This window comes from Piliocolobus tephrosceles, chromosome 6, assembly GCF_002776525.5.
Source record: "Piliocolobus tephrosceles isolate RC106 chromosome 6, ASM277652v3, whole genome shotgun sequence".
NCBI lineage: Eukaryota > Metazoa > Chordata > Mammalia > Primates > Cercopithecidae > Piliocolobus > Piliocolobus tephrosceles.
The window spans coordinates 110,293,281-110,310,526 of NC_045439.1; the positions used below are offsets into that span (position 1 = coordinate 110,293,281).

The window sequence follows — 17,246 nt, forward strand, 5'->3', positions numbered from 1 at the left end:
ATAACCACACAATATAAATTGTATTTGAAAAACAAATTTGGCATTGGTCATCTAGATACCAAGAAAGACAAGAAACTTTTTATCTGAAGGACATGAGCTCTTTTAAATTACCAGGCCCAGTGGGGGCATTAAAATGTAAAAGTAGTCATCTCTCACTCCCCTCCTTGAGCTGAGTAATCTGTCTGCTGTATGGACTTTAGACTGTCACCACCAAGTAACCATTAAACTAACCTAACAATGCCATATGCTAGGCACCATAACTCATACCCTATAGTTCAACAATGTATAGCCAATTACTAATCAGTTATTTCTCTACACCAATGAGAATTCTTGACAAACAACTTTTGTAATTGCCCCCTCTCCTAATTTGTCCTTTTTTCTTTAAAAACATGAGCCTCTCCTTCATTCTGTGGAGCACTTCTCAGCATTTCCCAGCCGACAGTCCTCAACCTTGACCCAAATAAACTCACTATATTAATTTTGTTCACTTTATGTCTTTAGGTCAATGATACTTAACATTACTTCTTTTGCCAACCTTTCTCTTACCCCTTCTGCCAAAGTAAAAATTTTAGTTTACTAATGTAATGAAAAAAAAATCAAAATCTGAAACAGAGGGAGAATAGAATGGATATATTATCTCTCAAATGTCTCATTACACTTCCTCTCTTTATTTGATTTCAGTTTTTTAGATCCATTTCTTCCAGTGTTGTCCTAGGAGCCAGGGCGGGTAGGGGGGTGGGCAGTGTTTCTTCTTTGCTGTTTTAAGTCTTTTAATGTGTTTATTTAATGTTTATTATAGTTTTATATACAGATGGGCTTCATATGACCCTTAAATCTTGTTCCTGGTGCTGAGAATACACTGGTTAATCCAATAGATATGGTCACTGCCCTGCTTGAACTTAGTGTGATGGAGAAGACAAATAAATTCACTGTTACGTAATTGTAACTCATGCGAAGAAAAGAAACAGATTACACTGATAGGGAACATGATGAGGGTGTGGCATGAGAACACTGCTTTAGTCGGAAAAGATCCTTTCAAAACTCATAGAATTTAAGCAGAGACTTGAAAGATAAGAAAAGTAATGTTCCAGGTAGAAGAACCAACATGGGTCAAGTCCCTGAGGTGCAAAAGAGCCTCATTCTAACTTTCTTTTTGTGCCAGTTTGAACCATAAAGAACTAATTTAACTTGCTTCTGAAATTGTTATGATTTGATGCAGCTCATTTCCATTGTCAGCACCCAAAAGTAGTTACCTCTTCACTTTGTACATTCAACCTTGCAAGACCCCCTGAGCCCTCAAAGTATCAAATTTAGTCTCAATTTAAATATGAGGCTGCTAATACTTCCTGTATAGGAAACTTTCAGTACACATTAGTTCCCTTTCTTCTTATAGCATTGTTGGTGATGTGTTTGCTGGGCTACTCCTTCCAGTCTAACCCCCAGGGGTATGGAGGATTTGCTGTGGGAATAGGGAAGCGACAAACAAGAGAAATACCACTGTCTCCAGACCTACCCCTATTCTTTCTGTATTAAGGCTCCCAAGGGTCTCTGCCTCCTCTTGAGTCTCTCCCAACTTAACTTCTTGAGCTCAGGTCAGTTTAGGGATGTTATCAGGACATTCAGCAATCTACAAAAAGACCCAAGTCCTGGTTTCCATTACACCCTGCCCACCATGTGTTCCAGTTGTTTTCATTTCTTCTCTGCATGACTTCATCAAGAAGCTGTCCTGGTTGATGCTAAATGAGAGGTGAGGCGGGGACAAAGGGAATTACTCTGGCTTCCTCTTCATTTGTATTTCCCAGGTAGTGGTTCTTCCAAAGGCCTTGGTGGCCAGAATGAGGTGTGGCCTTGGTCTGCTGCTGAACTGGTAGAGGATTGACATTTTACCTGTGATTGGCAGCTCTAGAGAAAAACAGAACACCTGATTCCAGTAGTAGTTAAGACTTGGTGTGTCTCCTGATCCCACTAGAAGTTACTGTCTTACAAAGTAACTTTTTTCCTGGCAATACTAGGGATAGTCGGGGTGGAAGGAGAAGAACACTAGGACCTTTGGAACCTCTCCCTGTGCCTGTTTTTTCCCTTATCAGTAAAATGAGAGTGTTAGTGTATTCATAGGGTCCCTTTTAATTCAAACATATCACATTTCTAAATTTTAAACCATCTAGTAGTAGTATCTCTATCTGATGTGCATGATACGTATATTGGAAATTATCCCAGTATGTGAGCCTGAAACGTGTGTGGAACCTTACAGTCCTACTGGCTGAGCTGGATATATTCATTTATGAGCACTGGTTGGGATTGTAATTCAAAAACTTTGTACCAACATTATATCTTTCTGCAAGATTTGTGAATGTTATTGAAAGTAGGACTGTATACCCTGAGGGTGAAGCCAGCTAACTAAACCTGAGTTAACATGCATCACCAAAGAGTGATGATCACAGACATTTTGGTAAATGACTTGAAAGATCCTTTGCTTCACTTTGTCAAAAGGATCAAATTGTATTGAAAGAGCACCCCGCAATATAATTCTGAATTCTGTCACTCTAAATTGGTCCTTCGTTCTTTTGCAGGAGCTATTGTGACAATCTTGGTTACCATCCATTAAGTGCTGCTGATTTTGGAAAGATCATGAAAAACGTCTTTCCAAACATGAAGGCACGTCGTTTGGGCACAAGAGGCAAATCTAAATATCCTTTACCAGAATGGTTTTAGTAATATCTCTATGTTCTCACTTGTTATAGAACATCTGTTGTTGTAGTTCAACTGGCAACTTTATTTAGAAATAAACTTCAAATCAAAGCAACTCAAAAGCATTTAGTAGAATAATTGCAAATGTAACTTTCACAGGTATTTATCACACTATGAGAGAAATAGCAAATAATGGTTTATTCATAGATTAGAATTGTGATAGATTTTACCTTACTCTATCAATGTAAAGTGTTCTTAATGGTCTGATCTTCTTTAACAGTAAGAAGTTTTGAGGCCTGCCATATGTTCAGCAATTATATGAATAAAAGTGGAGGAAGATGCTAGCTTATCATCTTTTCTTCCTTTAATTTATAAACATAGGGGATCTCCTTGGCAAAAAAAAAAAATCATATGGAACTTTAACAGAAACACTAATCTTTCAGTACAAATATTTTTCAGCCATCCATTTAAAGCCTGTGTTAAAATTAAAGCCAGAGTATAGAAAAGGTCCTTCTTGTGATGGAGAAATACTTAGGAGCCAACAGAAGTAAGGACATTAAAATTAAGAATTCATTATAGTTCTGCTTTTAGAAGAAGATTGTAAAATAAAGGATCTCTGTATCATATTAGGATGACATCCATTTTCTCCCTCCTTAGCTCTTGTCCTTTTTTCAGAGCATAAAATGGAGGGGAGGAGATGAGAGAGGAAGGGGAAGGGAAGAAACTTACTTTTCTAAAATGGTTCCAGGTGTTCTCTAACCACTTGTTGCATGATCTATTCTTGCTTCCCAAATGCAAACAAAAATGTTTTGATGTGTCCTTGGCATGTTACAGGTGATAATCCTGTATGTTTCAGTGGAAAAAGAGAAACGAAAAGGTTAAAGCCCTTGTGACACTATTAAGAGTTGTTTTTGTCCCAGTGCCCTGGGCTAAAGTTTCCCTTCCCTGTGCCAGGTTTCCATCTGGCTATTCCTTTCCTTCTGACCTGTTTGTTACTGGTGGCTGGCACAGCATATTAGGAACATTTATTCATAAAATTTATAACAGATGAGAATCCTTTCATTTAAGAGAGTCGTATTTAACATTCTGAAAGGGTATTTCAGTTTCAAAAGAGTAAAAGTGTCCCAAGTTTTTAATATTAAGGTTTTTCTTACTGAAGAATTCAGAAAGTAGATGTTATATATCATGTTGATTTTATTCCCATTTTATATATGGTTACTTCTAAAGTGTTACCGGTATAAGCAATTCATTTAATTTTGAATATTTGGACCTTAACTGTATATTACATATTGCTACAGTGGACTGAGAAAAAAAGCTTTTGTTCATATGCCAACACTGCCCAACCTTGACTTTCACAAAACTGGAGATGGGGTAAGACTTCAGCCTTTTCTTTTTAATAAGTAAACCTTTATATCAACATTAAAATGCATCCTGCAAAGTCTCATTTGGTTAAGGCTAGCAGCTGTGCCTTTTACAAATAATAAAAAAAAAAAAATCACACAGTGACTGAAAAATGTTAGTGTATATGACCTATGTCAGCATGAAATTTGGGGGAACAAAGTTTCAAAGTTACTGATTTATTGATATTTCCAAAATATATATTGACTATATGTGTGTATAGTCAAGAGGAAAAAGTCAGTCATCATGTAATGTTTTATAGGAATTTTAGAAAAAATATGTGGCTATTGGCATCATTTTATTGACATTAGAAAGATTCAAAATATCAGTCTTGTATGTTTAAAAACCATTTAAAATGTTATATTCGCAAGGCTGCTGACTGCTGTGCACTAGTGGGTATGAGTTCCTTATTTGCAGAGCTCTTGTATGTCTGCCAGTGGGTCAATTCATACTACTTTAACACACAGATTTAGATTGTATCTTCTAATTAAGAATACGTATCTTTAACGTGCTTCAGTTTAATTTCTCTGGTCTTTTACAAGTTAATGTTTTTTCTTTGCCTAGTTGGAAGGAGCTGAACCTTCTGGGCAGCTTCAAAATATTGATGAAGAAGTTATCTCTTCTGCTTGCCGTCTTGTGTGTGAGTGGGCCCAGAAAGTGTTAAGCCAACCATTTGACACTGTCTTGGAATTAGCCCGCTTCCTTGTAAAAAGTCACTATATAGGCACCAAGTCAATGGCAGCTCTAACTGTAATGGCAGCAGCACCAGCAGGTACGACATTACTGTGAACAAGCTAAAAACTGACAGGTATTAATTGTATTTAGAATTGGTAGCAAAAGAAGAGTTAGATCAAAGAACTTCATCCCTTTTAGTACTTGTATGAGTTCACTCTTACTCCACTTAACACTAAATTCAGATGGGTTTGTTGAGCCAAGAAAATAATAATCCTTTCATTATAAAGCTTAATGCTATGTTTCTATAGATTGCTTTGCTGGCATATAAAACTGTAGATTCCCCAGCTGATATGTTATTAATTTTTCCATTGCTATTTTTACATTTATAGAATGTGTTTATATGTACTTTTATATATACATATATAATATGTGTATCTAAATAAATATTAGAAGTAAAATAATACAATTAAATTTTTAAATTACTTGTTAGATTCCCATTCCAGAAAGTAATGCTTATAAATAAGATTATCTTTCCACACTGTGACAAGTAACTTAGTCTCAAAAAAAAAACACTGTACAAAGGCTTACTATAAAATAACGAGTGATATTTTTGACTATGCATTCATATGACTATTTTTATTCAAAGATGAATTTTTGGAATCGACAGTTTTGGGAATTGACAGTCTCATTAGAATGACTCCCTCCTAAATTAATAGTTGTGTAAAATATCAGTTCTGATGAATTTTTTAAAATATCTTATTTCACTTATACCTTATAAACCTAGAGTGGATAAATTATTCTAGAAAATTATGATGTGTATTAAAAATGCAGTGATATAGTGATCTGAGACTTATTTTTCCAAGGACTGTCCTTCTAAGTGTTAATTCTAAATATTTTAAAATCTATAATAAACTTATCCTGGCCAGAATTACAGTCTCTTAATTAACTTCACTTGTTTGTTTAGTATCTTTTACACATTAATAATGAGTCTGTTTTCTTCTAATTTTACATTTAGTATGTGGGATGTATATGTGTGTAACCTCTAATTTTGTGGTCAATTGAAGACCCATTTCAGAAAAATAATGTCATATAGTTTTTCCTGTCTACATGTAAACTGTATGACCTAAATCTGTTTATTCATTATACTGACCAGCAGGAGAATGCTTGACCAGCCTTATTGAGCTAAATAGCTCACATATGTTACCTCATTTAATTCCCCCAGCAGTTCTATGAGATAGGTGATATTTATTCCCAATTTATAGACTTGGGGAGGTCAGTTAACTTGTTCATGGGCACGTAAGTAATGGAGCCAGGATTTGAATCCTGATTTGGCTGTCTACAAAGCCCAGCTTCACTCAATTATGTCATAATGTCATATGGTAGAATAAGCTTTAAAAGGAGCGAATCCTTCAGTTTGCTCTGCTCTCTTTCTTCTATCCCTGCCAACATCTAGAAGAGAACTTCAACAGATGGAGGATTTAGGAGGTATCATGGGGAAAAGAAACATCTCTTTCCCATTTCTCTCATTTGCAAAGTCTAACTGAGGGAAATATTGAATGAATTGAATGAATGAGTTTTTAAGGTATAAGTGTAAATAAAGGTGTGAGTTTTTTAAACAAAAGTACTAAAAATTACGTATATAAAAAAGAGACTCCATTTTTGAAAGCAATCAGCCTGCGAGGGTAAACACTTTACCAATTGTATCATTACTCAGAACATTTTGAGAATGTCTCTCAAAATTTTGATCTCAGCCCCTTACTATATTTTTCAAAAAAGACCTTTGATAGTAGACTAATTTTCATCCTTTGAAGGTGAATTTGGTTTTTTATAAATATAGTCTCCATATTAAGAACAGGTTGTGTTACAAATGTCCTTTTGTAAGTCAGCTGCTTGGAACTCATTCCTATCTAAAAACCCTGGCAGGAAGGATAAGACAGCCAATTTGTGAGCCATTGGCAGAGGCTCTCCGGGGTGCGGGTGCTGAGAAGCCAGAGCTGAGGCTTGGGGTCAGGAAGGGGCAAAACAATTGGAGCTGGATTTGAGAGGAAAAATCGTGATTTTTAAAAGGGGCTGGGGATTCAACAGATCCTCATCATTATCAAGTGTGGGGAGAGAGTTATAGCCTCCTCATTCTCTATTTCCTGCTCCCCATACCAAGTTGTTGTTGTTAACTAGAATGATGAAAAGCAGAAACTGGGATGGGGAAAAGAAAAGACTTAAAGGCCAAAGTGTACCAGCAGGATAGTTGTTCCTCCCCTTTCTTCTCTTCATTGTTTTTATTGCCCACAACTTACTTTCTAATGATCTCATTGCCACGCCCAAAATCTGAAATGAGCTTTTTAAACATTTTAATTTTATTATATAATCCATTTTTCCTAAAATTTGTATTTTGCTTATTTTGTCAGTTTTTTTCAGTCTTTATCTTACTGTTTTAAAGGTTTTCGCAGTGACACTTTTTGGAATATCTTAACATTAGTCTTAATAAGAAATTCTGCTTCTTAATTTCTTCTAGGTCATACTGGAATAATCGTATAGTAGCAACATAATAATAATGCCTATTTCCATGAATTTCTGGTAGAATTAAAAACTGTCTTTTTTTTTCCATTATGGGGAGTGGCTTCAGCAAATATGTATGGAATTACTGAATGCCCCTCATGGGCTAAATATTAAAATCATGAAAATACATGTATTTATTTCTGATTAGAAATGGGGGAGGGAAATTTACTGACCTTTGAGAAAATGTAAAAATGCTGTGTTGGCATTTATCTTAGCTTCTGCACATTTATGATATAGCTACTGTGTTTAAAATCCTGTTGTTGATTTAACTGAAACTGTCACCTGAGTTGAACCATATTATAAGATGACAAAGCTATATTGACAATTGTTTATAAATTCGAAGTCTAATGCTTTATACAGAAATTGTGAGTTAAAATTTTGGTTGCTTTGTCCAGTAGATGGCTACATTTTCAAAGAAATTCAAAGGAACCTGCCTTCTATAAAGGAGAGTATTTATTTTAGCTTTCCTTTCTGTTTATTTTCAGGAATTAAAGGAATTACCCAGCCTTCTGCTTTTATACCGACAGCTGAAAGTAATTCCTTTCAGCCTCAGGTGAAGACTTTGCCATCTCCAATTGATGCTAAACAGCAGTTGCAACGGAAAATCCAGAAGAAGCAGCAAGAACAGAAACTACAATCCCCTTTGCCAGGAGAATCCGCAGCAAAAAAATCAGAAAGTGCTACAAGCAATGGAGTAACGAATCTTCCTAATGGAAATCCTTCAATCCTTTCTCCTCAACCTATTGGTATCGTTGTGGCAGCTGTCCCTAGTCCCATTCCGGTAATATAATTAAATAGTATTTGGCCTTATTGGGATGGTGGGAAATCAATTGTTTATTTAAAAGTGGCAGATGAAAAGAAGGCAAGTACAAGTGTAGCCATAAACTGGTTTTGTGACTACAGGAAGATTCCCCTTCAGTCTTTCAGTCAGGATGTATGTTGTTGATTACAAAGTAAGCTATGAAACATTATTGAAAATATAAAGATCCAAGACATACAAAGTATGCACATAACCACTCAGAACTTTATGTAAGAGTGAGTTCTCACTTTTAGAGTTGTTTCATCCCTGGCTGAGCCAAGATTTTTTTTTTTTCTTTTTTTTTTTTTTAAGACAGAGTCTTGCTCTGTCTCCCAGACTGGAGTGCAGTGCCACAATCTCGGCTCACTCCAGCCTCCACCTCCTGGGTTCAAGCAATTCTTCTGCCTCAGCCTCCCGAGTAACTGAGATTACAGGTACTCACCACCACACCCAGCTAATTTTTGTATTTTTTGTATTTTGTATTTTTAGTTGGCCGGGCTGGTCTTGAACTCGTGATCTCAAGTGATCCACCCGCCCTGGCGTCCCAAAGTACTGGAATTATAAGTGTGAGCCATCCCACCCAGCCAAGCCAAGATAATTTAATTGCAAACTTTATTTAAAAGTTAAATGCTTTTCTTTTTTACATTCAGATGGAGCAAAATTCTATTGTGTAATGATAATACTTAAATGTAGGCCTATCTATGGCTTATCGGATACAGGACTAGAACCTTGGCCAAATTCTTTAGCTAGTTTATTAACCTCTAGTTGTAGATAAGGAAACAATCTCCTGCTTTTCTATCTCACACAACTGAGGTTATGATGAAGAGACTTTTAAAATGAGAGTAAGTTGGTACTTTATGTTATGTTGGTAATATTTAGGAGATATTTTATCGTTTTTCTTGTTCATATTATCATGTTATTAAAATATGAAATACATGGTAACCACCCTGTTCACTATAGGGCAGCTGGGGTCGATATTAGTTGTATCTTATTTGCAGTGGTTTAGTTACAGACGTTTAAGGTAGACACATTTATAAGACAATTTCCTCTATGAGTGAGCCATCTTAGCATAGATTCTGGTAGGTAACCTTTACAGTTGTATGTTTCTTCAAGATTTTATGTCTTCTTCCTGTAACCCCCTTAAATCATTGTTTCAGCAAATATTCATCACAAGTGTGAAGCTTTTAGTCTTGTTAACTGAAAAGTGACTTAATGATGTTCTTACATATTTTTTAACTATAATGCGTTATGGTTGCATTTGTTATATTTATGTGTCTGATTGTGTAGAACCTGGTCTAGAACTCTCTTCTAACATAGGAACTTTTTTCTTTTTAACGTTAACATTTAATGAATGCCTTAAAAGTATATACAGATACATGAATTACAATTTACAGCCTAGACTTGTTAAATCTGATTTTTTGCTGTCTTTTAACAGGTCCAACGGACTAGGCAATTGGTAACTTCACCAAGTCCAATGAGTTCTTCTGACGGCAAAGTTCTTCCCCTCAATGTACAGGTGGTCACTCAGCACATGCAGTCTGTGAAACAGGCACCAAAGACTCCCCAGAACGTTCCAGCCAGTCCTGGTGGGGATCGTTCTGCCCGGCACCGTTACCCTCAGATCTTACCCAAACCAGCCAACACCAGTGCACTCACAATTCGCTCTCCAACTACTGTCCTCTTTACTAGTAGTCCCATCAAAACTGCTGTTGTACCCGCTTCACACATGAGTTCTCTAAATGTGGTGAAAATGACAACAATATCCCTCACACCCAGCAACAGTAACACCCCTCTTAAACATTCTGCCTCAGTCAGCAGTGCTACAGGAACGACAGAAGAATCAAGAAGTGTTCCACAGATCAAGAATGGTTCTGTTGTGTCACTTCAGTCTCCTGGGTCCAGAACCAGCAGTGCGGGGGGAACATCTGCTGTGGAAGTCAAAGTGGAACCCGAAACATCATCAGATGAGCATCCTGTACAGTGCCAAGAGAACTCTGATGAGGCTAAAGCTCCCCAAACACCTAGTGCCCTTTTGGGGCAGAAAAGTAATACAGACGGAGTACTGCAGAAACCTTCAAATGAAGGTGTCATTGAAATAAAAGCAACTAAGATCTGTGACCAGAGGACCAAATGTAAAAGTCGCTGTAATGAAATTCTGCCAGGCACGTCAACAGGCAATAATCAGAGCACTATCACTGTATCAGTTGCTTCTCAGAATTTAACTTTCACCAGCACCAGTTCACCATCTAATGGTGACTCAATCAATAAAGACCCTAAATTATGCACTAAAAGTCCAAGAAAACGACTGTCTTCTACATTGCAAGAGACCCAGGTGCCTCCTGTAAAGAAACCAATTGTGGAACAGCTTTCAGCAGCTACCATAGAAGGGCAGAAACAAGGCAGTGTTAAGAAGGACCAAAAGGTTCCACATTCAGGGAAAACAGAAGGTTCAACAGCAGGTGCTCAGATTCCTAGCAAGGTATCAGTAAATGTCAGTTCACACATAGGAGCAAATCAACCCTTGAATTCTTCTACCCTTGTTATCAGTGATTCAGCTTTGGAACAGCAAACAACCCCGTCATCATCTCCAGATATAAAAGTAAAACTTGAAGGAAGTGTCTTTCTCTTGGACAGTGATTCAAAGTCAGTTGGCAGCTTTAATCCAAATGGATGGCAACAAATCACTAAGGATTCTGAGTTGATATCTGCCAGCTGTGAACAACAGCAAGCTATCAGTGTTATGACAATTCCTGAGCACTCTGATATCAATGACTTAGAGAAGTCCGTGTGGGAATTAGAAGGAATGCCACACGACACATATAGCCAGCAGCTACATAGCCAGATACAGGAATCTTCTTTAAATCAAATACAAGCACATTCTTCAGATCACTTACCTCTGCAATCTGAACTGAAGGAGTTTGAACCTTCTGTTTCCCAGACAAATGAAAGCTACTTTCCTTTTGATGATGAACTTACACAAGATAGTATTGTGGAAGAGCTGGTGCTTATGGAGCAGCAAATGTCAATGAACAATTCTCATTCTTACGGCAACTGTTTGGGAATGACCCTTCAGAGTCAGTCAGTAACTCCAGGAGCTCCAATGTCATCTCACACCTCCAGCACCCACTTCTATCATCCAATCCACAGCAATGGTACTCCAATCCATACACCCACACCTACACCCACACCCACTCCTACTCCAACCCCAACCCCAACCCCAACATCTGAAATGATTGCTGGATCTCAGAGTCTATCACGGGAGAGCCCTTGCTCCAGGCTAGCCCAGACTACACCTGTGGATAGTGCTTTAGGAAGTAGCCGACATACACCCATTGGTACTCCACATTCTAACTGCAGCAGTAGTGTTCCCCCCAGCCCTGTTGAATGCAGGAATCCATTTGCATTTACTCCAATAAGCTCCAGTATGGCATATCATGATGCCAGCATTGTCTCAAGTAGTCCTGTGAAACCGATGCAAAGACCCATGGCCACACACCCTGACAAAACCAAGCTTGAATGGATGAATAATGGGTATAGTGGGGTTGGTAATTCATCAGTTTCTGGCCATGGTATTCTCCCAAGCTATCAGGAACTAGTGGAAGACCGTTTCAGGAAACCTCATGCTTTTGCTGTGCCTGGACAGTCTTACCAGTCTCAATCCAGACATCATGACACTCATTTTGGTCGTTTGACTCCTGTCTCTCCTGTGCAGCATCAGGGTGCCACTGTAAATAACACCAACAAACAGGAGGGTTTTGCAGTCCCTGCCCCTCTGGATAATAAGGGAACTAATTCATCTGCCAGCAGCAACTTCAGATGCCGGAGTGTGAGCCCTGCTGTTCATCGCCAACGTAATCTTAGTGGAAGCACCCTCTATCCAGTATCTAATATCCCACGATCTAATGTGACCCCCTTTGGAAGTCCAGTTACCCCAGAAGTTGTTTTCACAAATGTTCACACAGATGCATGTGCCAACAACATAGCTCAAAGAAGCCAGTCAGTTCCATTGACAGTCATGATGCAGACAGCCTTCCCAAACGCTCTTCAGAAGCAAGCAAACAGTAAAAAAATAACCAATGTTTTGTTGAGTAAACTTGATTCTGACAATGATGATGCAGTGAGAGGTTTGGGAATGAACAACCTGCCCTCTAATTATACAGCCCGGATGAATCTCACTCAGATTTTGGAACCTTCCACTGTTTTTCCTAGTGCCAACCCACAAAATATGATTGATTCCAGCACTTCTGTTTATGAATTCCAAACACCATCTTACCTCACCAAAAGTAATAGCACCGATCAGATCAATTTTTCTCCTGGAGATAATCAAGCACAATCAGAAATTGGAGAGCAGCAGTTGGATTTCAATAGCACTGTTAAAGACCTGTTGAGTGGAGACAGCTTGCAAACCAACCAGCAGCTGGTAGGTCAGGTAGCATCTGATCTCACAAATACTGCATCTGATTTCTCTAGTGATATCAGGTTGTCTTCTGAGCTCTCAGGCAGCATCAATGATTTGAATACTTTAGACCCAAATCTACTGTTTGATCCAGGTCGTCAGCAGGGACAAGATGATGAAGCTACACTGGAAGAATTAAAGAACGACCCATTATTTCAACAAATTTGCAGTGAATCCATGAATTCTATGACTTCGTCAGGTTTTGAATGGATAGAAAGCAAGGACCATCCTACTGTTGAAATGTTGGGTTAAATTGTGTTTTATAATATGTAGCACACTGTATCTAAAGACATATGTATTGTATTTGTCTTAATGGAAGTGCCTCCCGCAGCAGAAATACTATTAATTGTGACATTTTAAAAGCGTTTGCTGCAGAAGTGGTTTCTTCAGTAGGAAATGGTTAGACTTGCCTCAGTTCTTAACAAGTGTCTAAAGACAGTAGGCTGTAGAAGAACAAGTATTAGGTTTTAAATTTTATAATATGCCCCATTTATTCACATTGATTGACTATCCAGCTGTTACAAGAGCAGTCAATGTTTATTTTGTATAAGTTAGTTTCATTTCATCAGATGATCTGCACAGAACTCAGAATAAACCATCAATTTTAGGTATAGGCTATTTTGTTGTTGGCATTATCTTTTAGATATAAAATCATAGCTAAGGTGAACTGTAGACAAGAAAGTCTTCCTTGAAACAGGGATAATATTCAGGTTATTATAAAATATTTAGGCTTGAAGCATAGAGCTACTGTAGGATGAAAAATCTCTGTAGGACTTTCTGGGGCTTCAGTACCATTTACACCCACGATGAAGGGCTTAAATAGAAAATAATGGAAAATTAAATATTACTTTAAGGAAAGCAAAGCTGCACTAAAATTTTTAAGAGAAAAAAACAAGTAGCCATTTATATTTGTGACCTTGCATTATTTTTAAATGTTGATTTTAATATGGAGCTAGCACACATAGATGCGCAGGCACGCACACACAAAACAAGTAAATGTAACTCCAGGCATTTGTAATTTAATATAATAAATACAAGCATGTTAGAAAAATGCTTTATGTTTTATTATTTGTTAGGGGAATGAGAAGGAGAACAAAAGCATTCTCTTAGTTTCATCACAATGGCTGCATGTACATACTGAGATTCTAATTGAGATTTACTTTGAAATTTTTCGTTAAAATATTCCACCATAATCAGTTTTTTTCCTCTTCAACTGAGTGACTCCCTCACTCCTGAATATAGTAACGTAGTTTGATCATAGGATCCCTTTGAAAAACAGGAAGGAGGATAACATAAAAAACAACAAAAAACATTTCACCACCTAAGGTCTGAAGCCACAAATCTTTATATCTCTGATGAAACAAAGGGGATATCAACAGTACTTGAAGAAGAGGAGCATTTTATTACTTGTTTAATTTATTTATTGTGATAACCGCAATTGCAAAATAAGAACTCAGGATTTGTTTTAAAATGTTTCTCTCTATGGCTCCCATTTTGTTTTGTGAATAATTATTTATGAGTTGCATGTTGACACAAACCTACTCACTGGTTGAAAGCTCCATTTAAGTGAGTTTCAAGATCACTTTCAAAGAGATTGTTAAATTGCCATTGTTTTTAAAGCTAACATAAAACCATTTGCTATGCTACCTTGAACCTAGCTAAGCTTTCCTTTCCCTTAGTAAGCCAATCAGAAGACTACAATCAATGAATATTTAGCAAATGTGCTGAAGGGTTTAATAAGGTTTTGTTGTTCAATAAATTTGCAAGGTAGGGTATTAACATATTTTGATAAAAAATGGTGCTAGAGTTGGCGCAGAGGTTTATATATTGGTATGTCTTAGTTACTGGCATTTGTGTGTGTTCGTTTGCTGTTATCTTGATTTCATGATTTATTAGGTATTTTTTTCTTGATGCTAGTTATTTCTTCACTGTACATTGAGACACAGCACTACTGCACACCAAAGTATGCAATACCCAAAGGAAACTGTGTGATTTCTTCTAACAAATGATGGGAGCCTTTCTTTATGAGATACTCTGAAAAGGAGATTTTGAGGCCATTCTAATCCCTTGTTTACATTATTAGCTTCCTACTAATATAAAAATAATGGAAATCTTCTTTGATAAAAATATTAAGACTGGAGGATTTTTAACCCCTTGTACAGTATTGCAGCAAACTCTTTAAATTTGGTTGAATTCGTCCAGCAAACTTTCTGGGGTTCATATATTGCACTAAATTTGTTGAACCTGTGGTAGGCACATCTCTTAGGATAAATGCAACCAATACAGTCCACAGATTAAACTTTTTAAATGTGTTTCATTATGAAAAGACAAAATGTCATCAAAGTGACAGATAAAATTGTCTTATGTAGCAATGTGCATTGATCTCAATGAGATATTTCTATTATTCTCTTACATGAGAATATTACAGCAGGAAGAATTAAGTTTAGTTTGCTTCACCATGTTAATACATGATCACAAAATGTGCATGAGTGTTACTGACTTATCTTGTACAGTACTAGGATTCCTGTAACCACTCTTTTTTTTCTTCGCTGTATTGAAACTGGTTCAGTGTTAACCAGACATAGTTATTCACAGGTTATTTACTTTATGTTTACTAATTCTGCTTAGTTATTGTTGAATATGTTCTGTTCCAGATTATTTTTATTGTTTTGATGTTTGAAACATTTTGCATACTGTTTATCATAAGACTTCATGAAGTAAATAATTTTGCATATAATTGCAATAAGCACTGACTTTTGAACTGAAAAGAAGGAAAGTGTTTTTTGTGCAGTGCATCTGAGGTTCATATAATAGTCTTGTACTATAATGTGCTTTACTACATGATAAATGACAAAAACAAGCCCTGTTTCATGTTTCATTTAGTGCAAAAAGTCAGATTTCCCCAGTGTTTTGTTGTCTGTTGTACCTGCTGAAACTACAGTAGTTGAATATTGCGGTAGCATTTCAGTTCTCTTTTTTTATTAAAAGTGCTCAAAAATTGTTTTTTAAATGTTTTCAAAAACAATTAAAAACATTTTATATTAAACTGACTGGATCTGAAGGTGTTTTATGGGACATATTTTATATAGGCAGCACATTTTTTAAACAGACCCAGTGTTATTCTTCCTTTGATGTCATGAACTTTAGGGAGTGAATAGAAATCAGCAGAAAGCAGAACAGAGCTGCTGATCTGCTATGTGCTATTTATCCAGAAGAAGACACAGATCTTATTTCACTCATCAAAACTCTGCTGTTCACTTAGGATTATTACCAATGAATGGTGCATGGCACAGAACTTTATGTTGTCCAAAAAGCCATCTTTTTCTCTTTCACATAGTGTTTATTTTTAAATGTTAGCCTATGGAGTACCTAGGTAAGTGTATTTCTGGAGCTTTGAATAGAAAATGAGAAAAATTTAAAGCATAACTGTGTTCAGAAGCAGTATAGACATTTCCAAGTACCAGAAATAACAAACTGATAAGTGTAATGAATTTATAAGCCAGAACCTGGGCTATAGGTCTGGAAGCAGACCGAAGTAGCCAGAAATGTCAGCTCCTGCAAAGTAATGAAACCAGGGTCTTGAATGGAGTTTCCTCGCTCTTGAAACTGAGAAGCAACAACAACCAGTGCCTGGGACTGTAATTTATATATATTGTAGACAGATCTTGAGTCACACAGCCTACTCCTCTGTTTACATAGATCTTTGTAGATCTGTGATAGTTCCACTGTCACCACAGATCTGGAGCCCTCAGTTTGAACAGGCAGTATGAAGCAATTACAAAAGGAAAGGAGCGGAGATTAGGAAGGGAGAGGTAAAGAGGAGGAAGGCTCCCATGCAAGCTGAGCCTGCAAATCAAAATTCAAAAGTACTTGAAGAAAATGAAACTAATCCTAAGAAAGGCAATCACTCGAGAAAATCATAAGTAATGAACTACCTAGATACTACTATAAAATAAGTATGTTAGGATCCTCAGTGCTCAGTGACATGGAAGGGTAAAATGTCAGAGCAGGCAAACATAAGAACCAGTGCAGGCCGGGCGCGGTGGCTCAAGCCTGTAATCCCAGCACTTTGGGAGGCCGAGACGGGCGGATCACGAGGTCAGGAGATCGAGACCATCCTGGCTAACACGGTGAAACCCCGTCTCTACTAAAAAAAGTACAAAAAACTAGCCAGGCGAGGTGGCGGGTGCCTGTAGTCCCAGCTACTCAGGAGGCTGAGGCAGGAGAATGGCGTGAACCCGGGAGGCGGAGCTTGCAGTGAGCTGAGATCCCGCCACTGCACTCCAGCCCGGGCGACAGAGCGAGACTCCGTCTCAGAAAAATAAATAAATAAATAAATAAGTAAATAAAATAACCAGTGCATAAAGTCAACCAGTAAGAAATTCTGGGGGTGAAAATACTGTATAACACCTGAGGTGATTTTGGTTGCAAGTAATTGAAAACCCAACACTGGCTTAAACCATAAGGACGCTTACTTTTCGCTTAATAATGTTGGAGATAGGAGGTTCAAGGGTTCATTCAATGGTTCATTGTTTACAGGCACTGGATCCTGTTTTTCTGTGTTTCTGTTCCATCATCTTCAGCTTTGCTTTGCTGTGTCTTTTACCTCATGGTCACAAGATGACTGCCACAGCTCAGATGTTATACCCTCATAACATCCCAAGCAGGATAGTA

The 17,246-nt window shown here is 37.3% G+C and overlaps 1 protein-coding gene across 6 annotated transcripts in view; it reads left to right on the forward strand.

Annotated features, from left to right (window-relative positions):
* The window catches only part of RFX7 (regulatory factor X7), a 158,138-nt gene extending 142,516 nt beyond the window's left edge, over window positions 1-15,622 (forward strand). For all 6 annotated transcript variants that reach the window (XM_023228670.2, XM_023228672.2, XM_023228671.2 and 3 more), the window contains 5 exons: window positions 2,571-2,687; window positions 3,975-4,059; window positions 4,651-4,858; window positions 7,803-8,098; window positions 9,552-15,622. In XM_023228670.2, coding sequence (XP_023084438.1) covers window positions 2,571-2,687; window positions 3,975-4,059; window positions 4,651-4,858; window positions 7,803-8,098; window positions 9,552-12,824 — 3,979 coding nt within the window. In that variant the 3' untranslated portion in view covers window positions 12,825-15,622. The remainder of the gene's footprint in view (window positions 1-2,570; window positions 2,688-3,974; window positions 4,060-4,650; window positions 4,859-7,802; window positions 8,099-9,551) is intronic.
* The last annotated feature ends 1,624 nt before the right edge of the window (window positions 15,623-17,246 follow it).